Source organism: Sus scrofa, chromosome 1 (assembly GCF_000003025.6).
Source record: "Sus scrofa isolate TJ Tabasco breed Duroc chromosome 1, Sscrofa11.1, whole genome shotgun sequence".
In the NCBI taxonomy this organism is placed as follows: Eukaryota; Metazoa; Chordata; class Mammalia; order Artiodactyla; family Suidae; genus Sus; species Sus scrofa.
This window is the reverse complement of record NC_010443.5, coordinates 33170001-33196539: the sequence shown is the minus strand read 5'-3', so window position 1 is coordinate 33196539 and position 26539 is coordinate 33170001. Positions and strand designations below refer to the sequence as shown.

Sequence of the window (26539 nt, the reverse complement as noted above, 5' to 3'; positions counted from 1 at the left end):
ATAAATCCTTTTCTTCTTAAAAAAATTTAATTTGATGAAGTAACCCAGGAAATGTGCATCAAATTGTGATGCAATATTAGCACACTTCAATTCTTCAGTCTCTAAACCAACCAGTTCTGTCAAAACTATGTAACATAGGGAGTTCCGTGGTAGCCCAGAGGTAAAGGATCTGGCATTGTCACTGCTGTGGCTCAGGTTCAATCCCTGGGCTCGGAACTTCTGCATGCTGTGAGTACAGCCAAAAAATAATAATAATAATGTTGAGATTGTGATGATGACATCAAGGGGGCATGTTAAAATTGCAATGTTGGATGAATTTCGACATGAGATTCTAGCTGGATAAATTCCAGGGCTAGATGAAGCACCAGGAGGAGGGCCACTGAGAGAGGTCTAGAAAGGACCCTAACCTGGAAACTACTGGTCCTGGGGGTGAAAAGCCAGGTCCTTTATCACAGATCCAGACAAGCCCAGGGGGGCAACCAGGGCAGATGAGAACACTGGAGATCGAGGCGAGGAGAAACCAGAAGCTGTGTGGGGAGATAAGAGGCACATCACTGTATCTCAAGGGAGGGAAGCAGACAAAGAAGAACACAGGTCACAGATGATCAAAAGCTGTGCCAGCAAGATGGGCCAGCAGTGAGGCGACTTCAGGAATGAAGCAGACCTGGTTTTCCACAGGTATGATTGAAGAAAACCAAAACCCCCAGGGCAGGGTAGCTGGGGAAAAGAGGAAGTGGGGAATCTGTACATCCTCTTAAAATATTCAAGTTCAAACTCTTTCCAAGCAATGTTTAGACCAAGGAGGCAGACCACAAGCCACAAATGTGCAGCCCCTGGACAGTAAGTCTTTCCAAAGTAGGCACATAATTAAGTGCAAGGTCATACCCTAAACTGAAGGCAACGGTGTCTTTTAAAAATTAATGCACCCTTGAAAGTATTCACTTGGACTGGAGTTTCTTAGAATGCCAAATGAACAACTCTTTAATTCAGTAGTATTTTATTACAGCATTTCAATAAAGATTTTAAGTATCGAAGTGTCAGGATGGAAGGCATCGATATTCCTTCGAATCTTAGAGACAAGATGGTTTTCTAATACCTAGCTCTACTACATCAAAACAAATTTTTATCGTTTCAGCTGTCCCAGAGATCAATTCCGATAAAAATCTGGCATGCTATTAAGTGAGTGGGTGTTGAAATCCTACTTCCTTTTCCTTTGCTTGCATAGAAGAAAAATATGGACTGTGCATATCAAAAATCAGTGTCTCTAGGAAGTTGAGGGTTTGGGACAGTTGTTTTGGACACTTGATCCCAAATACATGGAAGGCAGCTATGAGAGCAGCCAAGGCTGTCACACAGTCGTCCACCTTGGTGAGTCTCTCTTTTTCCAAATACAAAGAAAATTCGCAGATATCCATGTTGAAAGGGTTCTTAACTTCTAGCACAGGAGTGGACACTTGCACCTGAAAAAACAAACAAACAAAAAAAATTGCAATAGAGTCACCAATCCAAGATGTGAAAAATAGCTAAATAATACAAGGTGCCTGGATTTAACCATGACATTCCAATACATGAGCTTGTTGCAATTCAGCCGATTAGTAAATGTGACAAAACACACTTCAAAATAAGCCATCATCGTACTTCAAATAAATTATCACATAAAGATAAGAAACGTCAAACCAATGACCATGGACTAACTGCATACCTTGTCATTCACAATGACGAAAAGGCTGGGATCCTCCCCAAAAACATCTGGTAGGAGTAAACATGTGGCTGTCATCTTCATATCTGTCAAAGCAAACATGCTTACAGTCCAAGTAAAAATAAGCTCTTACCGGTGTTGTAAGTAAAGCCAGTTTAGAAAAAAAAAAAAAAGGTGGATTTGTTTTTTTTTACTTGTTACCTTTTACAGAAAACAAACTATCCTTCTTTGATGATGTTTCCCTACCATTTTTTCAGCAACATCCCCTTCTAAACAATATTCGAGATCTCCTGTTCTGCCCTCCAGGTCATAGCCAGGAGAAGATAAGAGTGCTGCACTGTCTGTCCATCAGCCAAGATGATTTCCTTGTCCTTTCCCTTGGTCCTTGTCAATTACCTTGTGAAATTAACAGGTTACTAGTTTCCCACCTATAATTTTACAATATCCAGTGTACCTTCTAAATCTATATCCCAGCCCCCTCTATTGAAGAACTTCTTTTTGGAGTTCCTGTCGTGGCTCAGCGGAAATGAATCCAACAAAGAACCGTGAGGTTTCGGGTTCCATCCCTGGGCCTTGTTCAGTGTGTTAAGGATCCAGTGTTGCTGTGAGCTGTGGGGCTGTGAGCTATAGTGTAGGCTGCAGACACAGCTTGGATCCCGCGTTGCTCTAACTGTGGTGTAGGCCGGCAGCTGTAGCTCCGATTCGACCCCTAGCCTGGTAGGTAACCTCTATATGGCGCAGGTGGGGCCCTAAAAAGCAAAAAAAAAAAAAAAAATTCTCTTCCCTACATGTTTCACTAAAATTTACTTATTACCAAAATATAACTTTCCTACCTAGCCTGAATTATACTGATAACTGAGACCAGATCATGCTATTCCCCAAGTTTACCAACATTTCAGCACATCTTCATCTGTATGCTGTTTCATTTTTTCTTGCAATGCAACATTGATTGGATTATCCACCAAAGAAAAAGAAGCCAGTATGTTTTCTGAATAGAATTCCAAAATGTGTCTTGTTTTCTTGTAAATATCGGTTCCTGTAAGAAGGTGGAATTCTCTGAACAGCTGAAAAAAGAAAAAGAACATGAGGAAAGCTCATGTAAAGAAGGTAGGGAAATAAAGTCTTTAGAATTATATTAGCTTTGACCTGCTAGCTTACATACTAGATATTTGACTAGATTTAGTGGAGAAGTAGACCTAGGGCAGAGGAGGAGGAAAGAATGAAAGCCTGAAGTGTATAGAAAAAGATAAATTAATAAAAAGATAAATAAGGAACATGGCAAACTTCACAGTTTAAGTAGAATTAAACTGTGATGATGACTCAGGTCAATGAGAGTTGCAAAGCATATAATGCAAATTTTGGCTGTTCAGGTTACCCAGCCAGATTGTGGGATCTACTTGGCTGAGCCAACAAGAGACAAAAGAAGAAAACTGCCAGATTTTCAGAAGCAAACCTTGAAAAATGCCTAACCCCAATATCCTGAAGGGAAAAGAACCTTAGAGAGTCTGTAAATTCAGACAGAAACGGAGGGTGCAAAATAATTTAAGCGAGGGAGATTTGACTACAAGGCGAAAGCAAAACCAGTTCCCCTGTATGGAAACCCCTTTATTTATTTATTTAGTCTTTTTGCCATTTCTTGGGCTGCTCCCGCGGCATATGGAGGTTCCCAGGCTAGGGGTCGATTCGGAGCTGTAGCCACCAGCCTACGCCAGAGCAACAGCAACAAGGGATCCAAGCCGCGTCTGCAACCTACACCACAGCTCGTGGCAACGCTGGATCCTTAACCCACTGAGCAAGGCCAGGGACCGAACCTGCAACCTCATGGTTCCTAGTCGGATTCGTTAACCACTGCGCCACGATGGGAACTCTGGAAACCCCTTTATTTAAAAGCACTTTTCCTGCCATTGCTTAAGTGAGTTCTTCCCTTCAGAGAATTCCACCACCACTGTCACCCTCCTGACTTTTTTTTTTTTTTCTTTTTTGACACGATTGGCATTAAAAGACTGTTCATCACGTTCATCACGGGTAGGGATTACGTAATCATCACTTTTCCTAAAACTCCAGCAAAGAACAGTTAGACACTACCCACTGGGTCTCATCATTTTGTGAATATTTTGGTGGATCTTAAATGGCCCAAAGATGCAGTCCAACAGTTATCAGAAAACTGGAATGCACATTCTCATAAAGGCATAGCGGCTCTGGTATCAGACCACTCCCAGGGGAACACTGCTTTAGATTCATACCCTAAAAAAGAAACTTTTTCATCAGGAAGATGTGATGTGAAACCTGAGGAAGGGAAACATTCTCCACTATCAGGTGCTGAGCCAAGGAATTTTTTTTTTAATCCTTTAAACAATTTTTTTTCAAGTTTACATTCAAGTGGCAGGAAGAGTAAATAGAACTCATCAATGCCCTTCATGCAACTTCTCCCAATGCTAGCATTTCAGATCCATTTGAAAGGAAGCCGTAGGAGTTCCCATGGTGGCTCAGCAGGTTAAGTACCCAGCACAGGCTCTGTAGTCTCTGTGAGGTTGCGGGTTTGAACCCTGGCCTCACTCAGCTCAGGGGATGAAGGATCCAGCATTGCGGCAACATGTGGTATAGGTCACAGATGCCGCTCAGATCGGGTGTTGCTGTGGCTGTGGTGTAGGCTGGCAGCTGCAGCTTCTGTTCAACCCCTGGCCCAGGAACTTCCATATGCTGCAGGTGTGGCCGTAAAAAGAAAACAAACAAATGAACAAAAAACCCTATAGGTTCACATGGATACCTTCAACCACCCCAACAACACGGCTTATCCCAACCTCCCCCTTTTGCATACATTTCTCTTTCAACAGCAAAAACCTGGCTCCCATTATCCTGGCTATATTTACTTATTTGCCCAAATATTCCCCAAACCTCCTGTGGTCAAACCCGCAGCTATGAATGGCCAGCCACAGAATAGCCCCTCTTTCCACAGGTTTTGGAAGGTTTTGTCCCACAGGTTGTTCATCTTAATCCTTTTTCCTGTTTTATTCAAATTGGATCATTTCTATCTTCAAGTTCAACTCAGTCGCAGCACCAGTTAGGGCTGGGGAAGGTTCTCCAGGAGGCTGTATATCTATGGTGCTGTTTCTCCCACAGCTGGAAAGCACGGATCCAGGAGCGGAAACCGGAGTGGCACCCCTCACTGTTACCCCTAGTGACCCACTAGAATGGAGTCTGGATTAAACTGTCTTCCTTTCAAGGGTGTTACATTTTGTTCTTGCAGGCAATTAAATTTCTGGTTAATCCCTCTGGTTCTGTCAGACTTGATATCATTGGTTTGAACAGGTCTATTTTGGTTTTTGTCCTTAGTTCTAGGGGACAGCCCAATTCAAATCTAGTCTACGCTTTTATGTGTAGACTTTCTGGGGTCTCAGATGGGACACCTGAGGGGCTCAGTAAGGTACCCCAGTCTGACTGAGCCAGAACTCTTAATTTTCAACACTACGTAGCCTCTGGTTTCAGCTTGTGGGCCTGTGGCAGCCTCTCTTTGCTGCTTTGGGGGTCTCATCCTGTGAAGTCCAGCTTTTAGCCAAGGACCCTGGGGGATTCCTCCACGGACTTACGTGCCCCCATCTTTCCCCTGGTACCCTGTCTTGCAAATACCGTCTGCTTCATCATTCTCAAAGTCCCACCTCCTCCTGTTCAACTCAGTAAGACCACCATTCTGCTTGGCTTTCACCTGTTTGTGCCACGATCTAGAAAGTAACCCCAAAGAAGAAAGCTGAGGCATATTATGTCTGTTCCTCTTCAGTCAGGATCAGAGTCCTGCAAGCCTACTATCCAACGCCGGGAAGAAGTTATCCACATTAACGATGGGAAGGTAGGTCCTGTACCAGTTTCTCCATTATGGGGGAAACCAAACTCAGATTCTTTATTTTGTTTTCCTTTGAGACTGTTATATTAGCTGGTGATTCTTAGACTCTGAAGTTTTAAACAATGATTGTTGTTTCTCAGGTGAACACTAGCCTCTCAAAGGATTTACTGGAAAGTTTGGGGAATTGTTTAAATTTGTGTTTAGTATTTTCCACTCCCCAACTTCTTCCTACTTGTGCCATGCCAACTAGGTCCCAGAAACATACTCCTAGTTGATAATACCTTGAATAGTCTCATAAAGTACATTTTAAATTTTTAAATTTTCTGTTGAGAGAGTTTTTTGAGAGGAGGACATTGGTGAGTACAAATGGTGATGGAAGGTCCCCTACAATGTCCTGGGACCAGCCTCCCACACTGGCTGCTTCTCTGCCACCATCCTGCATCCACACGTCCACAAACTCCTGAAGAGCTGAATGTTCTATGTCGGTAGCAGCAACAGGTGAGGGGGGAGGTCTGAAGCAGAGGCAGCCGTCCTACTCTAGGAACTGTTTGTTAACTGGATATTTGAAAGTAAGGTCAAGCTTGTTTTTATTTCCAGAAATGCAATAAGGGTCTTGTAAATTGTAAATCCCAGCTAGCAACACAAAACTAGTTAGGGAAGTCCTTTCTGAAGAAGCCTAAGATGTTTAATCCTTTTGTTGAAAACAACAACGAAGGTAGCTTTATTTAGTAAGAAGAGTTATTACCAAAACGATACCCCAATCCACATTTTGGATATAAAGAGTGAAATACCTGAGAGGATGGGAGGGGAAGGCTTACAGGTGCCACAGTGGGAGATCTATACAAGGCAGCAGAGATACAGCCTTAGGTCAGAAATCTCTTGCTTCCTCATTCAGGCTACAAAGAACCCCAGACTTATTATCAACTTTGGTTCTCTGAAAGACCTCTGAGTCATAGCTCATCGATTTTAATCACTAAATCTTTGTAGGCTGCACACCAGTGAAGACCTCAAAAGCTGCATCAGTGACCAGGACAGCCTCACCAGCCACTGGGGACTGATTATTTGTGCCCCGCCCCTCAAATTCATATATTGAAACCTAGCAATGTGATGGTATTAGGAGGGGGGGTTGGGGGGTTGTTTAGATTATGAGGGCAGAGCCCTCATAAATGGGATTAGTGCCCTTATACAAAAGTCCCAGAAAACTAGCTTGCCCCTGCAGCTGTGTGAAGGTACAGCTAGGAAGCACTGGGAGAAATACATTTCTATGGTTTATAGCCACTCAGTCTATGGTATTTTTGTTAAAGCAGCTGGACTGGACGAAGACATCAACCATCTACTAACTCATTCAACATTCAGAAAAATTAATTTTTAATTTGTATTTCACATGTAATACTCTGCTAGGTACTTTGGGAACTACTATGATGTTTAGAACATGCTCCTTATATATAAATAGTTTACAGACTCTCGTTTGACCGGTTTTTTTGCTTTAAAAGTATATTTTGTACTTGTGTGTCAACCTGGCAGATTTTTGTAACAGCCAGAGGCTACCGGCTATTACTGTTCCTAGCAAGCCAAAGATTAAGGAGAAAGCAACCAATAAATAAGGTAGTGTTGCTGAGAGAGAATTAAACAAAATAATCCATGTAAAGCCCTAAGAACATGCCTGCCATGTCGTAAACACTCAGTAATATTTGCAACAACGTTATTATTAAAACAAAACATGTAGCAAAATTCTTATTTCAAATTTTTTTAGGGGTGGGAAGAAGAAAAGCATGTAAACCTTTTCATTTCCAGTTTGGTTGACTGGACCCACAGAGTTCTTCCAAGAAATGTATCTCAGATGAAAACATCAATGAATCTTTCATTATATACTACAGACAAAATTACACAAAAATTGTCATAGGGTTCCTTAATGGTCAGCTTAAATAAACTAGATGGCAGGGTGTTTGATTTACCCATCAAACTTTGTATATTTTAAGCCACTTTATGAAATGATTTGGAAGCATAAAGGAAATGGATTTAGAGTAATGCTGCATGCTAACAGTTCCCTTAGAGACCATTGTGATTCTCTAAGTATATGCAAGGGGAAAATGCTTCTCACTGTCAAAATACCACAGAGAGCTAGTGCCAGTCTCCATGACATGACCAGTGATGGGGAACTCTTTAAAGGTGAGGGCAGCCTGTGGGTGTTATTGGGATATGATTCTAGCAACTCCTACCCAATGCCTCTAGTTGTAGCCCCTTGGCCCTCACACATTCTACTGGGAGTCACACCCGCCATCTTGCTACACAGTCCTGTTATCACTCCAGGAGAAAAGAGATGAAAATCAATCAGACATTATAGTCAGAGTATTGTAAGCAAATAAAGATACCTGATAAGGGCACTTCAGGAAAGGAAACATTTTAAGAACGTCCTTCAGGGGTGTTCGGCTGCTGATCAACTTTCTTCTTATTTCCAAAGTCTGGCTCATCCTCTTATCAATTTCTCTCCAGTCCTTTTCTGTTTTCTCATACTCTTGCTGGAACCAGTTAATATGTTCATCTACCTTAGAATCTAAACAGACAGCTTCTTCCTGTAAAATATTTGCAAAATTCAGTATGTTCCATGATTTAAGTGGCAGTTTAACACTTCCTGAAAACTTGAATTAGGGGCTGTTATTGAACACTCAATACATATACAGTGAGTACTGCTATGTAACATTACACTTGACCTTGAATGTGGTTAACAAATGTCTTTGACACTGTAAACAAATCAAATAGTTACTGACTGTGGAATTATAATCTGTTTGTTCTCTTGGCAGATCTAAGAGTTACTTCATTTCCCACAATACTCTTTTATGTGGAAACCTAGATTATCCACAAAGTTCACACTTAATAGCAATGCTATTTCTATGCATTTAAATTTTAGAAGACAAAGCATTAAGAAGAGATTAAACTTTTAAATTAAGTTTTTGTGATTGTTTGCATTTTTTCCTTTTTAAATGCCTCTTTAGGGGTTCAGTACCATGTGATGTGATCCAAATTCAAAATAACTGCAGTGGGTATTTTGTGATGCTAAATCATGAAGCTGTCAATTTTATTCACTATACATTTGGGTACATTGGATGGGGTCAGGTGGCTAAAAAATACCCCACACATTCTCATTAGAAAATCTAAGGCAATCAATAGGCTTTGATGAGACAAGAAAAAAAAATCTTTCTAGAAAAATTAGTTAAGTGGACACTTGGCTGAACTACACTTGAATCGACAAGTTGACAAACTATCTCTCTGACCAGAATGTGAGTAGATATTATCTATAAAAGATGGGAAAATGGTAAGGCATCTAAAGGCTCCTATATCGAGACTTTTACTAGCATATCAGGAAAATATCTAGTAGATCCATTATCTGTGACCATGGGATGATTAGCAAAACATAGACCAAGTGAATAAAGTCCTAGAAAATTATAACATCCAAACACACTAAAAAGAAATCCCTACAACTTTTATAAATTTAATTAGAATATAAAAATCTTTCCTCAAAGAAAATATCAAGACCTAAGTTTTCACACAAATTCTACTAAATCTTCAAATAGAATGTAAAAAATTTATGGAATTCTTTCAAGTAGTCAAAAAAACAAAAACAAAAGACAATTCTATGAAGAATTCCAACCCATTCTATAAAGCCTCTATGTAGCCCCCATGTCTATGACACTGATTCCCAATCCTGAAAGAACACTGTGAGAGAGGGTAGTTACAGGTCAATCTCATTCACGAGCAAAGTTGCAAATATTAGGAACAAGGAACAACTAACTTGGGTTTATCCCAGAAATGCAACAACAGTTTGCCATTGGTAAGGAAATACAGAAAACTAAAGGGAAGCATGATTGATTTACCCATCACATTCTACATACTTCCATATTGAAATCTGAATTTGAGGGCCACTGTTATGGAAAGGCTTGGAACAGAAAAGGAGTAGTTTTTTTGAGAAATGTGGTGTACTAACAGTTCTATAATGTAACCAGCTTATCTAAATATGTGTAAATGTTATATACTACATTAATCAATTAAAACAAAAAAAGATTATTTGAATAATGCAGAAAAAATAATAATATTTATAAAATTTAATATGCCTTTATGATTAAAGAAAAAATTGTCAAAATAAGAGATATTTTTAAAACTTATAAAGTTATCTACCTCAAGCCTGGAAGTAACATCATTTTTAATGGTTAAATTTTAAAAGAATTCTCCTTAAAAGCAGAAACAGGACAAAGATCCTCTGTTATACTCTTATTCAACCTTATCCTGCAGATGACAGCCAGAGTAATTAGACAAGAAAGAGAAATAAAAGTGTAAAAATTAGAAACAAAACTGCCATTATTCATAGATGATATGATTGTTTAAGGGAAAACTAAGAAAAATGTACATTTATTTATTAGAATTAAAGAGTTTTTCAGACCAGTGGAGTATAAAATCAATATACAAAAATCTACTAACAAACAAAAATAATTTTTTACAATGTTACAATGCTATAAAGTACCTAGGAAGAAAACCAGACATACCAGACCTTTATGGAGAAAATTATAACATTATTAAAAAATAGTAATGAGTGGAGTTCCCGTCGTGGCTCAGTGGTTAACGAACCTGACTAGTATCCATGAGGATGTGGGTTCAATCCCTGGCCTTGCTCATTGGGTTAAGGATCTGGTGTGGCCATAAGCTGAGGTGTAGCTCGCAGATGTGGCTCAGATCCCACATTGCTATGGCCGTGGTTTAGGCCAGTGACTGCAGGCTCTGATTTGACTCCTAGCCAGGGAGCCTCCATATGCCGCATGTATGGCCCTAAAAAGAAAAAAAGAATAAAACAAATGGCAATGAGATCTAAATAAAGGGATAGAGCTACCATGTTCACTGTTAGATTCAATGTCATAAGGAAGTCACCTTTCTCCAAATGGAGCTATAGACCCCACAACTTTTCTATTCTATAAAAATCTAAAATCTATCAAAAACCAAAAATGATTTTTTAAGAACATAAGACTGATTCTAAAAGTCACTTGAAAGGTTAAGAACTCATGAATAAACAAGGAATTCCTGGAGTTCCCTGGGGGTGCAGCAGGATAAGGATGCAGCCTCGTCACTGCTGTGGCTCGGATAGCAGCTGCGGCACACGTTGGGTTCTATCCCTGACCTGGGAACTTCAATATGTCTTGGAAGTGCCCCCCCAAAAAGAAAGGAAATTCTAAAAAAATGATAATTAGGCAGTGATTGAAAGTATCAACATATTTCACCACTATATAAATAAGGGAAGTTGGCATTCATGCAGGGATAGATAACTTTGGACCACAGCAGAGATTCCAGACACAGAACAATGGAAAGAACAGAAGTGACATCACAGATCTCTGGGGAAGTAAGGACTATTTTATAAAAAATTGTTTATTCATCCAGCAAAAAAAGAAAGAAAATAGATTTATACCACACACCTTATGCCAGAATAAATTCCCTATGTTTCAAGAAGAGTCGGGGGAGGAGACATCGGTGATGGAGATGAAGAGGATAAATTTTCAGCTACAAAATAAGCAAGTCCTGGGTATCAAATGTACAGTGTGGAATGTGATAGTCGATAATTACGTACCATCTTTGCGTGGGTGACAGATGCTAACGAGATTTATCATGGTGATCATTTTGAAAGGTTGGAAATATCAGATCACTATGTTGTGTATCAGGAACTAACTCAGCGCTGCAGGTCAATTATTCTTCAAAAACAAGCTAACAACCTCAGAGAGGAAGAGATCAGATTTGTGGTTACGAGAGGCAGGGGGTGAGGAGAGAGGAGATTGGATGAAGGTGGTCAAAAGGTACAAACGTCCAGTTGCAAGATAAATCCTAAGGAATGTCTAGTACAACATGATAAATATCATCCACACGGCTGTGCGTTATCTATGAAAATGATTAAGAGAGTAAATCCTAAGAGTGCTCATCACAGCAAAAGAATATTTTTTCTGTTTAATTTTGCATCTATATGAGATGATGTGTTCACTAAACTTATCGTGGTAAACATTTCATGACCCATATAAGTCTACTCATGATGCTGAATGTGAATCAGTTTAAATAAAACTGGAAGAGGGAACTCCTGTTGTGGCTCAGCAGGTTAAGAACCTAACTAGTATCCTTGAGGATGCGGCTCTATCCCTGGCTTCGATCAGTGGGTTAAGGATTTGGTGTTGCCCTGAGGTGCAGAGTAGGTCACAGCCACGGCTCAGATCTGGCATTGCTGTGACTGTGGTGTAGGCTGGCAGCTGCAGCTCCGATTCAACCCCTAGCCTGGGAATTTCCATATGTCCCCAGTGCAACCCTAAAAATAGAGAAAAAAAAATGGAAGAAAAAACTTAAATATTAAAGGCAGAACTGTAATTTTTCCCAAAAAACCCTCCATATATTTCCTATAATTTCAACTTAGGAAAGGAGTTCCTGAAAGCACTAATCATAAGAAAAATCATTGATAAACCTTACTACATTAAAATTACAAGTTTCTCTTTATCAAAAGACAACACAAAGAAATTTAAAAGGCAGAAGACAAACTAGGAGACTATAATTACAATAATATTACTGGTAAAGGAGTAAATACTTAATTGATAAAGAACTCCTACAAATAAATAAGAAAAAGGGCAACCTTATAGAAAAATAAGTAGAAGCCATAAATGGGCATTTTGCAGAGGAGAGAACTTGAACCTCTCATAAGGCACAAGGCATGATAATTAAAATGAATAATAGGACCAAATAAGATAACATTTACTCCCAAAAGACTGAAAGAAAGAAGCCTGACAATAATAAGGGCTGCTTTGCAAGCTTAGATGGCTATACACACCTAGGAAAGCAGCTGCTTATCACCGTTTTATAAAACTGAGTATTTGCATACTCAGTGTGACAGCAATTCCACTCCTAAGCATTTATCCTTAAAAATAACTGCACGTAACCACTGTGGAAAGCAGTATAGAGATTCCTCAGAAAACTAAACATAGAACTACCATTTGATCCAGCAATCCCACTCCTGGGCATCTATCCAGAGAAAACCATGACTCGCAAAGACATATGTACTCCAATGTTCATTGCAGCACTATTTACAATAGCCAAGACATGGAAACTACCTAAATGTCCATTGACAGAGGAGTGGATCAAGAAGATGTGGTACATACACACAATGGAATATTACTCAGCCATTAAAAAGAACAAAATACTGGCATTTTTAGCAACATGGATGGACCTAGAAATTATCATGCTAAGTGAAGTCAGCCATACAATGAGACACCAACATCAAATGCTTTCACTGGCATGTGGAATCTGAAAAAAGGACAGACTGAATTTCTTTGCAGAACAGATGCTGACTCACAGACATTGAAAAACTTATGGTCTCCGGAGGAGACAGTTTGGGGGGTGGGGGGGATGTGCTTGGGCTGTGGGATGGAAATCCTGTGAAATCAGATTGTCATGATCATTATACAACTACAGATGTGATAAATTCATTTGAGTAATAAAAAAATAAAATACCTGCACGTGCACACCATGACATACTCAGCAGCATGACCACACTGGAAACAAGCAACTATCCATCCATAAGAGAAGATCCAAATAAACTGTGTTTTGCTGTCACAATAGATTTTTTAAGCCAATATGAAAATGAATGAACTACATGGCTGAACTTAAGAGCCTGGAGGAATCCCAGAGCTGAGTGAGAAAAAGAACGTCATCAACAACATACAGTTTTCACATCATTGTGTCAACTTCAAAGACAAGCCCAACAAAATACATGCCTTAGGAATCATGCATATGTGATAAAGTGCTATGTTTCAAATATGGATGAACGATAAACACAAAATTCAGAGTGGAAGGCAGTCTTGTGGGAAGTGGGTGACGGAGGAGGAAGAAGACACAGGCAGGCATGACAGCATGGGCTGTGTTCCAGTTTGAAGGCTGAATGTTGGGCTCACAGTGTTCATTTTCTCACAAGTTGCCCATACCCTTCCTATATTCTTCTCTCTCTTGCACATGCATGTTATGAAATTTTTTACGTAAAAAGAGAAAATCCAAATTTTGAAAACATAAAGGGGAAAATGTCAACTATACTAATAGCTTTACTTCTACCGAAAATAGCAGAAGTTCTATTATCGCCAAGATTCACATTTGTAAACTACTATACCCAGGATGTACTCCCTCCCTCAAAAACCCCACCTGAAGTTCCCGTTGTGGCTCAGCGGTAATAAACCCACCTAGTATCCACACAGACACGGGTTCTATCCTGGCCTCTATCAGTGAGTTAAAGATCCGGAGATACTGTGAGCTGTGGTGTAGGTGGCAGATGTGCTTGGATCCTGTGTTGCTGTGGCTGTGGTGTGGGCTAGCAGCTGCAGCTCCAACTTGACCCCTAGCCTGGGACCTCCATAGCCTGCAGGTGCAGCCTGAAAAAGACAAAACAAAACAAAAAACCAAAAACAAAACAACCCAATTCATGAAATGTCACAGAAGTGAGTTTCAAGGAAGCTTCTATGTGATTGGACTCACATAATGTTAGTGGATTGTGTCCTAGTTGAAGTGACCTTCCTTATTGGAAGGAGTAGCTGGCTGCATCAGAATTGAAAATCAAGAACTTAGAAATCATCTGGTCGAGGCCTCTCACTGACTGATGAGCAAATTGAGACTCTCCAAGAGGAGGTGACTTGCCCAGAGACGGCCAGGAGTGGGGGTTCCTTCTTAGTGAAGATCCCCAAGTCTCCAAGGAAATGGATGACCTGGTTCTGACAGGCTGGTTTCCTCAGCATCACACATCGAGTTGAGAGAATGAGTGGATGAGGAATGCCTGAATCCAGCAGAGTTGACTGCTGGGTGTCTGTCTCCGTAGGGAGACATGGTGGGGGAATGTGCTAGAATAGGAATCAAAGGAAGAAGCTGTGAAGCACAGAACAGATCACTCCTGGCCAAGAAATGGCAACAAACGGACACATTGAAGGAAAGGGTAGGAGTCACCTGTGCGATTTGGGACTTCAGAGGAATTAGCATAAATGAACCAGAACATGAACTTGAGTTGGACCCAAACCAATGGGATAATGAGATTAAGCCACACTTTCTCGACCACACCACACAGGTGCTGGTAGCACAGAGCTTGCTCTCTATTCAACACCACAGGGGTCAGCAGCTCTTTGAGTGTTGGGGGAAGAGCAGAGAGCCCAGCTCCTGCCAGCTTCTAGTCTAAGCTGACAGCTGGAACAGGAAGAAAGAGGACAGTATTTCTAAGTTAGATTTGAACAGAAGGTTGAGACTGCTTCTGAAGAACTAAGACACAGCATGGTTTCGAAGGTATGTTTATAATCTGTGCCCCCAGAAATGAATAAAAACTCACCTTGACTTTTCTTAAACATAATTCTGTTCTACATTCTGTCATCCAAATAAGTTTGCAAAGAAAATATCTCGTTATGAAAATTGAATGATTTTGATAAGTACATTGTTAAACATCTCCTTTAAGGGCCCTGCATAAAAGTCCTATGATTTAGGGGCTACAGCTCTGAACATCATCAGAAAATAACTGGTCATGTCCCTTGCTAAACATGGTGTGCCCTGGAGAGTGCTGTTTTATTCCCTAATTTCTCTAAGGCGGTGTTTATCTGAGTTGTCCGGTCTAGAAGCCACTGGCCACGTGTAGCTAGAGAGCACTTGAAATATGGCTAGACCAAATTAAGATGTGTGCTGGAAACACTGAATTTCAAAAACTTTGTATGCAAAAAAAAAAAAAAAGAATGTAAAACATCGCATTAACAATTTTACGTAATGATTCTGTATTGCAATGATACTATTGTGGGTTCACTGGGTTAAGTGAAATAGATGCAATAGTGTAATTCCACCTGCTTCTATTTACTGTTTTTAATGTGGCTACTAGAAAATTGTAAATTACATATGTGCTTAATATTATATTTCTGTTGGACAGTGTTGTGTTAGATGCTAGGGCTTTCTTCACATCAAATTCTAATCATCCTCTTTCCATTCTGTTGTTATCAAAATGCTTCCCTGTGTAGCTTGAATGGTCTCTTTCCTTAGCACTAAGTCATGTGTCTTAGTGAATCAGCAGGGAAACTGCTGCAACTTTGCCCCATGTTTTCAAGTGCACAGCTGACTTGTAAAACTCCACAGTATTAGCAAATGTGCCACCTGCTGATGGCAGTAATTGCATTATATCCAGCATGCAATTAACTGTCACCATTTTTCTTCAGCTTTTGCTATCTTATTCAGTTTTGTGCCATGAGAGAAACATCTGTGGGAAAGGCTATAAAAGTGATTATTATTTATACAATAAATCATTATGTGTCAGTTGCAGTAAGAACCAAACAGTAAATGCCCGAAAAGAAATTCAAAGAAACCTAATAAATATCCTTAGCATTTGGTTATCTAAGCGGTTTTTGCATGACTTTCAATTCCATTTTATTTCTAAGCCAAAGAGAGCTAGCACAGTAGACTACTTCATGACTTTCAAAGCCCTAGGGTACATATATACCTAATAAGTAAGAAACGGAAAGGTGTTAGGAGAACTACAGTAGTTTTCTACTTATCCGTGGGGATACGTACAAAAGCCCCCTGGAAGCCTGAAACCTCAGATGGTACTGAATCCTGTATATACTATGTTTTCCCCTTAATACACTCATGATAAAGTTTAATTTACAAATGAGGCACAGTAAGAGATTAACAAAAATAACTAATAATAAAAATAGAACAGTTATAACAATATGCTGCAATACAAACTATATGTATGTGGTCTCTCTCTCTCGAAATATCTCACTGTACAAATTCAACACCTTTTCCCTCTTAATTAAGCACTTATCACTCACTGTGGCTGCAGTGTTTGCAGTTTGAGGTATGACAGCAAAACTAGCACAAATTTCTTTTCCCTTCTTTACAGTCTTATGGATAGAAGAATCACTCTTACTGTAGATCTTAGTAACCTCAGCATATGATTTTTTTCTTTCCTTATCAAGTTGCAAACTTTCACCTTGTCCCTTAAAGGAAGCCCGTGATGGCTTCTCTGGTGTATTTGAAGTGGCATCATCACTGCTCTTGAGCTTTAGTGTCATTATTAAGCACAATAAGGGTGACTTGAACATGGCGCTGTGATACCAGGACAGTAGTTTGGATAACGGAGGTGGCTGCTAAGTGAGTGAGGGGCAGATATGCTGGACAAAGAGGAAATTCACTTCCTGGGTGGGACAGGGTGTGATGGCAGGAGATTTCATCATGTTATGCAGATTGGCATGCAATTTAAAATTTCTGAATTGTTTATTTCTAGAATTTTCCATTTAATCTTTTCAGATTACTGTCAACATCAGGTAACTGAAATCTTAGAAAGTGAAACAGTGGATAATGGGGAGGGCACTTTTATAAAAGTGTAGCATAAAAGTACAGTGTTAGTAATTCAACACCTGGCAGTGAGTTTGTTTGTTTGTTTATTTATTTATTTAACAAATATTTGGAATACTTTGGATGCAAGGACATCCTATAATCATTTATTAAATCAGGAAGTCTTAGATATAGCATTTAAAAAAAAAAACAACACAAATTATCCTCTCTAAAGAAACTGCCACAATATTCCAGTATATACATGATATTTCACACTAGAACTGTGCAAAAATACAAGTTTTGTTTTCTTCATGTTTCAGACTCTAAGTCCTTAAAACTAAGGTCGCAATGGAGATAATCTACTCCTAGTATTGAAGAACTGGGAAGAATCTCCCAATAAACTATCTGAAAAAATTAAAACTAGATATTTTTACTCAAAGTGACATAACATTTCCCTATATTTTAAGCATTTTTACTACAACACTATAACAATACTTTTCATAGATCTCTCCAACCTAGATTCAGTATAAGGACACAGAGTGTGAAATCTCTAGGGACAACAGCGGGATCACCCAGATGCTCAAAAATACCCGCATCGCTTGATGAATTCTGCCCAGGAAGAGAAGCATCACTGAGACATGGATCCAAAGCCTGACACATGGGGCCTGGGGCTGCTGGTATCGCTCAGGATGGCTGAGGTGCCACTGCTCTCCCTAACAGCCCTCATACACTGGAGCAACATACATTTATCACTCTTGGGACATGTCCATCTCAGGGTTTAGCTCCTCATCCTCCTCACCCAAAAAACTGGCTCCACCATTTAGAATGTCCGCCATCACAGCAAAGAAAGAGAAAGATGGGGCACTGCATACTGGATCTTCGGGACTCTCATCATTTCTGCTCACATTCCACTGGACAGAATCAATCTCATGACCATAGCTTGGAGTTCCCTCGTGGCACAACAGGTTAAGATCCAGCACTGTCACTGCACCTTTTTGGGTCGATGTTGTGGTACGGGTTTGATCCCCGGCCTGGGAATTTCCCCATGCCACAGGCACAGCAAAAAATATTTTTTTTTTAAAAAAGTGACCACATCTCACTTCAAGGGAGTGGAGAAATATGGTCCTGCTCATGCGCAGGAGATGAGCTGATTACATTGGTGTGCAGCAAGCACATCCACACTCATCTACCTCTGGGTTTCTTTCTTTTTTTTTTTTTAAATTTATTATTTTTTGTCTTTACTGCCATTTCTTGGGCAGCTCCTGCAGCATATGGAGGTTCCCAGGCTAGGGGTCGAATCAGAGCTGTAGCCACCGGCCTACACCATAGCTCATGGCAACACCGGATCCTTAACCCACTGAGCAAGGCCAGGGATCGAACCCGCAACTTCATGGTTCCTAGTCGGATTCGTTTACCACTGAGCCACGACGGGAACTCCTGGGTTTCTTTTTATAAATTTCTACCAAATCTCCAATTCGGAGTTAATTTACTCCATAAAAACATAGGAGAATCTTTGCAAAGTGGATGGAAAGATCAGGCATAAATGTGAAGAGCTGGACACATGAAAGTTCCAAGCAAAGTTTTTTTCAGAAAAAGTTGAAAGAAGCAATGACTATTATCAAAGTCAGCTTATATCCCATGAGTGAAAAGTTTATGAAATCTCTACTAGCTGAAAGAAACCTCTAGAATTTAAGAAAAGAAAATGTGTGCATTAATCAAAAAGCACTGAAGAAGAGTTGAAGCCTTTTGAAAGTATGTTTACATCCTGATGTTTCAAATGGGGCATTTGGCAGAGGTCCAAAAGCATCCCTAAGGAATCCTCTGGATGAAGAGATTCCCAAGAACGGATGTGCACCAGGCTGTGTCACGTGAGGACCCAGGGTCCAGTGCTCTATGTCCACAATAGGCCATCCCAACCTCCACCCTCCAGGGTCAAGATGACGGGAGCAGGATCCTTCCATACGCCATCTCCATTCTGTCATAGCAGGCTTCCCCCAAGAGCAAGACAGAGCTTATCCTGGTGCTCCTTGTGTTGGCAGATGCTGAGAACCATCTTTTGGTCCAACCCTCCCACCTGAACTCAGCACCGCTAGCTCAGGCTTTAGCTCTCCTATGCGAAGGCAGATGCTACAAAGGAGTTCCAGGGGTGGGTTCCTGAGAAAAGAACCTCCTGTCCTTCCCCTAATTCCAGAAAATGAAGGGAGACCTCTCCAAAAATGGCTCTACACTAAGAGTTAAGTGATACTGAGTAATAAACACTAAGTAATCAAATGTAATGTGGTAATGGCATAAGAATGGACTGACAGACCAATGGAATAAGAGAGAGTGCCCAGAACACAGCCAAGTCTTTTGGGAGGACTTAACATACAATAAAAGTGCCACCATAAACCAGTGAAAAAAAGATGGATTGTGTAGTAACTGGTGATGTAAGAGTGAATCACTCTCTGGAGATCCTTACTTTATAGTATATACAAAGACAGACACCAGATGACTAAAAGATCTAAACATGAATTTGCAAACTATAAACTGAACAGAAGAAAGAGAAGGAGAATATCTTTGTCACTCAGGGCATGGGAAGGACGTCTTCCTACAAATGAACAAGAAAAAGATGCCAACCCATTAAAAACTGGTCAGTGGATCTAATGAAGTAATTTTTTCTAAAAGAAAAAAATAATAAATACATGAAGAGATGCTCAGATTCATTAGTTACCCAGGGAAATGCAAATCACAAGAACATGATTATAGTTTATACCTATTAGACTTGGCAAAACTCACAAGGCCGGCTAATGCCAATTGTTGGCAGAAATACAGGGTACTGTGGAAGTGAGACTAACAAAGTCATTCTAGAAAGTAATTGGTCAAATTAAGTATGTGCATGCCCTCTGCCCACCCCATCAGTTCCACTTCTGGGTGTACAAGCCAAAGAACGAAATTGCAGCTGGGTCCATAACCAGATAGGTACAAGGTATGCTTTGCAGTGAAGTTTGTGGCGGGGGCTTGAGGCAAGGACAATTCCATATTCTTATAATCATGAACTAGAAATACACATGAATGAGTCTTAGCAATCGTCAGTGAAAATACTGTTTCCATTGTCAGACATATATGAACCCAAAATGATAGTACAAATTTTAGAACACTTACTAACAAATGTACAGAGGAAACATATTAAAAGCATTGCCCAAGAGCAGAGGTGGGGAGGGTGAAGAATACGCACAAAAAGAAACCACGAGAACAAGAGAAAGGTCTAGCCTGGGACAATGAGGATAATGTGCCATGGGGCGAGGAATTTGATTCGCTCAGCTTTAATCAATACCTGAGGTTTTTCACAAAAAATAATACAGTACATTATTTATAGTGTAGTTAATTCCACTACAGCCATGCAGCTCCATACAATTCCTGTGAGCCTTTAAAATCAGAGTCTTCATCATTTAAACAGGATAATGTCGTCAACAACTTAGAAATTACTCAGTTAAGATACAAATGAGTTTATTTACAAAACAGAAATAGACTCACAGACATAGAAAACAAATTTATGGTCACCAAAGGGTAAAGGGGGGGTAAATTAGGAGTTTAACATATATACACTACTATACATAAAATAAACAACAAGGATCTACTGTATAGCACAGGGAGCTATATTCAATATCTTGTCATAATCTATAAAGAATAAGATTTTGAAAAAGAACATAAATATGTACATACATATATAACCGAATCACTTTGCTGTACACCTGAAACAATGTAAATGCCAATTTAAAAAAAGGAATTACTGTTAAGTCTACTGTTTTGAGAATCTAATTATGTCTCAGTTTATACATACTTAAAGAGGTATAATAAAAGGTGAGTTCCTGTCATGGCTCAGCAGTTAATGAACCCAACTAGCATGCATGAGGATGCGGGTTCGATCCCTGGCCTTGCTCAGTGGGTTGGGGATCCGGCATTGCCATGAGTGGTGGTATAGGCTGGCAGCTACAGCCCTGATTTGACCCCTAGCCTGGGAACCTCCATATGCCATGGGTGCAACCCTCAAGAGGCAAAAAGACCAAAAAAAAAAAAAATGAAAATAATTCAGGCAATTCATATGAAGTATAAAATCCCATGAGATAAGTGGTATAGTCAATGGATTTGTCCTTCCACTCTTCTTAGTGCTTTTCCATTTGCCTAATTCACCATGAAGTCGAACAAAACAGAAACACATTGTTTCTGTACTATCCGAGTGCACCATCTTCTCCATCCTTTAAAGCTTTTGGCTTTGAAGAACAGTAGGTCATAAAAAGGGATGCTACCATCTTTAAAAGAATCAGCAATTTGTAGCTCCACTGGTAAGAGGGAGAAAAGTAAATCTTTACCAATTAGATTTGCTTGGCAGGAAAAATGTGGCCTCTTCAGAGGCAAACAATGACCACTTTATATTCTCTTTTCACCCCAGCTGGCAGGAAGGTCAAAACGAAATTCTGTTTCCACTTAGCTCATCTTGGGCCCTGGTACATTCAATCCCTTGTTCTTTTTGTAGCAAAGACCCTTGCACAGGCCTCAGTAGGATTCATTTTAGGATTTAGGCGTGTCTGGGGGACTCAGGATAGGAACCACAAAGGGTATGGTTACATGAATAGCTGAGGTGGTTTTGAGAAAGAACAGAGAGATGATTGTACACACTGGATAAATGACAATGCGTCAGCATAAGAAAGGAGCTGCCCTTTAGTTTTGTGTCCCTCACGGTGGCCTCTGACCCCATGGACTTACCCTTGTTGGGGATAATTGCTACTTTCCGTTTTACCATTCATCCATTCCAATGAATTTTGGTGGGACATGCATCATAGGGAAAGAAGGAAAACTGAATTTGTAAACTTTGAATTCATTTATCAAGGAACTCCGTTTGTGGCATATTGAAGATCACATATTTTGAGGATGTTTATGCATGATATAATTATGTTCCTTTACAAAGTGACTTTATATTTAAGAATATAAAAGATATTTTAAAATGAATGTAATTCTACCTTATCATGATTTTAGCTCGTACTTGGAATACTGCTGTTAAAGTGTCTATAAAATTACATCACTAAATTCAGGTCCTTTTCATCTGCCTTGTTGTTTCATCAAAGAGCAGACATAAAATTATATTATCTTAACTGGCCTGTCATTTGAAAATTCCACTGAAAATTATAATACGATATTTAAAAATACACCTTCATCTAAATTTTTTTCTTATATATGATGCTGGGATAAAAGGTTTACAAAATACAGTAAAAATATTCCTGTATCCTGGTGCTTATAAGTAGTGACAATAAAACTGAGATGACTTGATAGGTTGCTCTCTCAGTATCAACTAATTATACCAGCTGGAGAAGAAAGAGGAATATTTACACCAAGTACACTCGCTAACATAATTGTGTTTGTAGTGAAAAGTTAGATTACGTATTCATGTTGGATTGAGGTGAAAACAATTATAGGGGGACATGAGAATTAGCTTCTATTTTTTTTTAGGGCCACACCCATGGCATATGGAAGTTCCCAGGCTAGGGGTCAAATCGAGCTGTATCTATTCTTTTTCTCATATCATCTTCTCTCATGTTCTATCCCAAGAGATTGGTTATAGTTCCCTGTGCTGTGCAGTAGGACTTCATTGCTTTAATGAACCAACCAATCAATAAGATGTCAGAACAATTAAAGATTCACGCTTACTTTTATCTGGACAGTTTTAATGTCATCAAATCTTATATCAGCAAGAGATTTCCTTGTTTGGCCTCTTCGGTGTCCAAATTTACACTTATTTCTCATCACTTGTTCATCATCTTCTATGGGTCTTCGAACATATTTAAAGCGATCTTTGAGGGCTCGTTTCCATAAAAACTGTGTAAAATCATAAAACATGGGCAGTTAATCTTTAAGGAGATTGTAATAATCCTATATAAACAATAAAATCTATGTTTGTCTATCTCCTTTGGGCTTCAAATTATTTTCCCATCACAGTAATAGAAACAATATATCTTTCCTTCTATTTAGCGTCATGACATCCTTGTGATATTACTATAAATATATATATATTGCATAGTATATAGCTATATAGCTATGTGTGTGTGCATGCATGCGTGTGTGTGTGTGTGTGTGCGTGTGCACACAGCTATATACAAAGTCATTTAGCTACATACACTGGCTCTTGAGTCTAGATTTCCTAATTCCTAAAATTGGATAATTTTCACCTTATTCTGATGCCTCCATGATGCACCCCACTTTCCTTGTGGATTCTAGAAAAGAACTGATAACTGGCTTACACCCGTAAGAACTGATGCCTTTTCTTTAAACACATCATCAGATGAAGCAGCCTGTGCCATGGAGGAGAGGAAAAGCTGGTGCCATGTGGAGAACTGCCAAGAGTTGTGTGTGGCTGGAACAGAGAGCTCCAGATGGGGAAGGGTAGAAGATGTAGTCAAAAATAAGGTGGGAGAGAGAAGCCCCATCCTGCAGGCTCAGTTACTCCATAAAAGAGCTTTAAGATAATGCAGAACTAGATGGTTTCAAATTCTTTTCTGTGAAGAGGCGACAGCAGACTCCCATAGGAAACTTTTGCCCTTGGTTCTTTTTCTAAAACAACATTTCTCAAACTTCAGCCTGAATCATAATTCCCAGAGGATCTGTTAAAACACAGATTTCTGGGTCCCACCCTCAAAGTCTCCAATTCGGTAGGTGCAGGGTGGGCTGAGAATCTGCACTTCCAGCTTAGCACGTACTAGCTAAGATATCTTCACCAAGTAACCCCTCAGCCTTAGTTTCTTTACCTGAAAAATGGAACAATAAAATTAGTCCTGTCAGCTGCACTGGGTTTAGGGGAGACTTAAATGAACAGCTACTCTCAGAAGATATTTGTAAACGAAAGTGCTGCTCATCAAACCATCAACAGCCCTGGTGAGGATGCTGTGGGTTGGGGGTTGGGGGATGGCTTCAGGCTTAATTAAGCACGTGGGTATATATGAGTCAGAGACACTTCCTCACCTCCCACAGGCTTGTGGGTCTGCACTCTGCTATCACTGTCTTGAAACAGCACAGAAATAAAGGACGGCTTGTGTTTTTCTTAGCCCTGAAATATAAACTAGTACAATTACATTTTTCAGTGCTTCCTACAGCACTGAAGGGCTTCTAAACTTGCTGATCTGGTGGGCAGTATCATAGCAATCATCTGTTAGGATAGTTGCTTTTTTTTTTTTGTTTTGTTTTGTTTTTGTTTTTTGGCCACACCCGGAGAATTTCCCAGCTAGGGATGGAACCCACGTCACCCAAGCCACAGCAGTGACAACACCAGATCCTTAACCCACTGAGCCACCAGAGGACTCCTGCTAGGACATTGTTTAATTGTCAATGTCTTCTTTCCAGCCTCTCTCTCTTTCCTTATTAAGTGCCTAGTAGAAATAGAAAAGGGACAAAATCAATGCAACAGTCCACATGAGCACTCAACCAGCAAGGGTTTCCTGAGTATCAACTATGTGTGATACCCGGAGTTCCTGACACAGATGCCGCAATAGAAAATCTCTGCATCATTGAACACTCATCCTTCTTCTCATGCTTTCCCAGCTAGAGAGGGCATGGAAAGAGCTATAAGGATGCAGCCCTCCTCCAATCACTCTGAAATAAAACATAGCCCTGAAGTTATGGCCTCCTGATTGCGTATGTGAACCAAACATGGCATCACCAGCAGATCTTTGCCCAACATTTCAAACCCAAATATAACCATTAGAAAACATTTAGACAAACCCAAAATGTGGCAACTGGATTAGACTTGTCCAAAAAGTAAATATTAGGAAAAATTTAAAAGAGCAGGAAAATGGTCCTAGACAAAAATAGACATAATAACTTCAAGAAATGCTTAATCCTTAGATTTTATAGCCAAAACTCCATTTTAAAAACACTGAAAAATTGAAGAAAGAGGGATATGGATTGTATATGATACTATGCAATTATTATTAATTTTTTTGGTATAAAAATGGTATTGTGGTCCCTCGGAGATTGTCCTTATCCTTACATGATATATGCTGAAGTATTTAGGAATGGCATCAGCAACTTGCTTTTTTTCCAAATGCTCAGTCAATACCAAGAGATAAATATAAGAGAGGAAAAATAAACATGGCAAAATGGTAATACCTCATGAATCTCAATCAGTGATTCTCAAACATCAAAGATTTTGCCCACCTCAGGATACACTGGGCAATGTCTGGAGACAGGGTTCATTGATCCAACAGTTTGGGTGGAGTGGTGGGTTCTTCACCCCTAGGGGGCTTTAGGGATGCTGCTAAATATCCTACAATGTGGAGGACAGTCCCCGTCACAAAGAATTATCCCCTCAAAATGCAAAGACTGCCCAGACTGAGAAACTTTGATCTAGGTGAGGAGTATGTGGGTATTCACTGCAGTAGCTTTTCAACTTCTTCTTTCAACATAGATTTGAAAATTGTTGAAATAAAAAGTTGAGGATATCGGTATCTTTTAATAACCCATAACGGAAAATAATCTGAAAAAAATATATATAGAATCACTTTGCCATACACCTGAAACTAACATAATACTGGGAACCAACAACCTTTCAATAAAAAAAAAAAAAAATGTTGAGAATAAAATTAGTCCAAAAAACAACCAAGTGCTTCCTTGCTTGTGCGTGCACGCGCTCTCTCTCTCTCTCTCTCTCTCTCTCTCTCTCTCTCTCTCTCTCTTTCTCCCTCTCTCTTTCTTCCTCCTCCCTCCCCCCATGCACACATTAAGAATGTTTCTACATCTTCCACTGTTACATCAGGAACACAACCTTGGAGTTCCTGTCGTGGCTCAGCGGGAACTTAATCTGACTAGTATCCATGAGGACACAGGTTTGATCCCTGACCTGGCTCAGTGGGTTAAGGATTCAGTGTTTCTGTGATCTCTGGTGTAGGTTGCAGACATGGCTCGGATCTGGTGTTGCTGTGGCTGTGGTGTAGGGGGGCAGCTATAGCTCCAATTGGACCCCTGGCCTGTGAATTTCCATATGCCGGCCTACACCACAGCCATAGCAACACCAGATCCGAGCCACGTCTGCGACCTACACCACAGATCACAGCAACAAAAGGACAAAAACAAACAAAAAAACAAAAAGGAATACAACCTCACACGTGTTCCCGGGTAAACAACTACCACGCAGCAACGTTCTCCCTTCCACTCTATGTGTACTGACCTGGGCCATATGCATTAAGCAGTTTTGCAGGTCTCTTAACATTTAAGCATCTTTAGTTAATATCACTGGGAACAAATGTGAGTAAAATACACACAAGATCAAAGTAAGCATTATTCATTACTTTCTATTTGTCTCAATTTGATAACCATGAAACTAAAGGTCAGAATGTAATTGGGTAGATGTGCATTTGCTTATAGATATGCAATGATTCTCTGGAAGGAATCTTTAATAATACTGGTTACTTAAGGGGAGGAAAATTGGATGGCTGGAGGAGAGGGGCAGGAGGGAGACTTTTCCATTTATTTCCCATTGTAGCTTTTGCATTTTGAACTCTGAGAATATACAACTTTTTGAAACAGCAAATTTAGATTATTTCTATATTTCTAAATTATTTCTGTACAACTAGCTCTATACACAGCAACTAATTAGTTGGCAGCTATTATACTTTAAGTGTAGAAGGAAT

At 39.8% G+C, this 26539-nt stretch overlaps 1 protein-coding gene across 4 annotated transcripts in view; it reads right to left on the bottom strand.

Moving 5' to 3' along the window:
- The window catches only part of SAMD3 (sterile alpha motif domain containing 3), a 47395-nt gene continuing 21813 nt past the window's right edge, over positions 958-26539 (bottom strand). For 3 of the 4 annotated variants that reach the window (XM_021088378.1, XM_021088370.1, XM_013992568.2), the window contains exons 7-11: positions 22569-22736; positions 7910-8110; positions 2592-2763; positions 1703-1785; positions 984-1460 (exon numbers count right to left, since the gene is read on the bottom strand). In XM_021088378.1, coding sequence (XP_020944037.1) covers positions 1176-1460; positions 1703-1785; positions 2592-2763; positions 7910-8110; positions 22569-22736 — 909 coding nt within the window. In that variant the 3' untranslated portion in view covers positions 984-1175. Of the gene's footprint in view, positions 1461-1702; positions 1786-2591; positions 2764-7909; positions 8111-22568; positions 22737-26539 lie in introns of all 4 variants that reach the window. The other variant, XM_013992567.2, reaches the window with a different exon arrangement.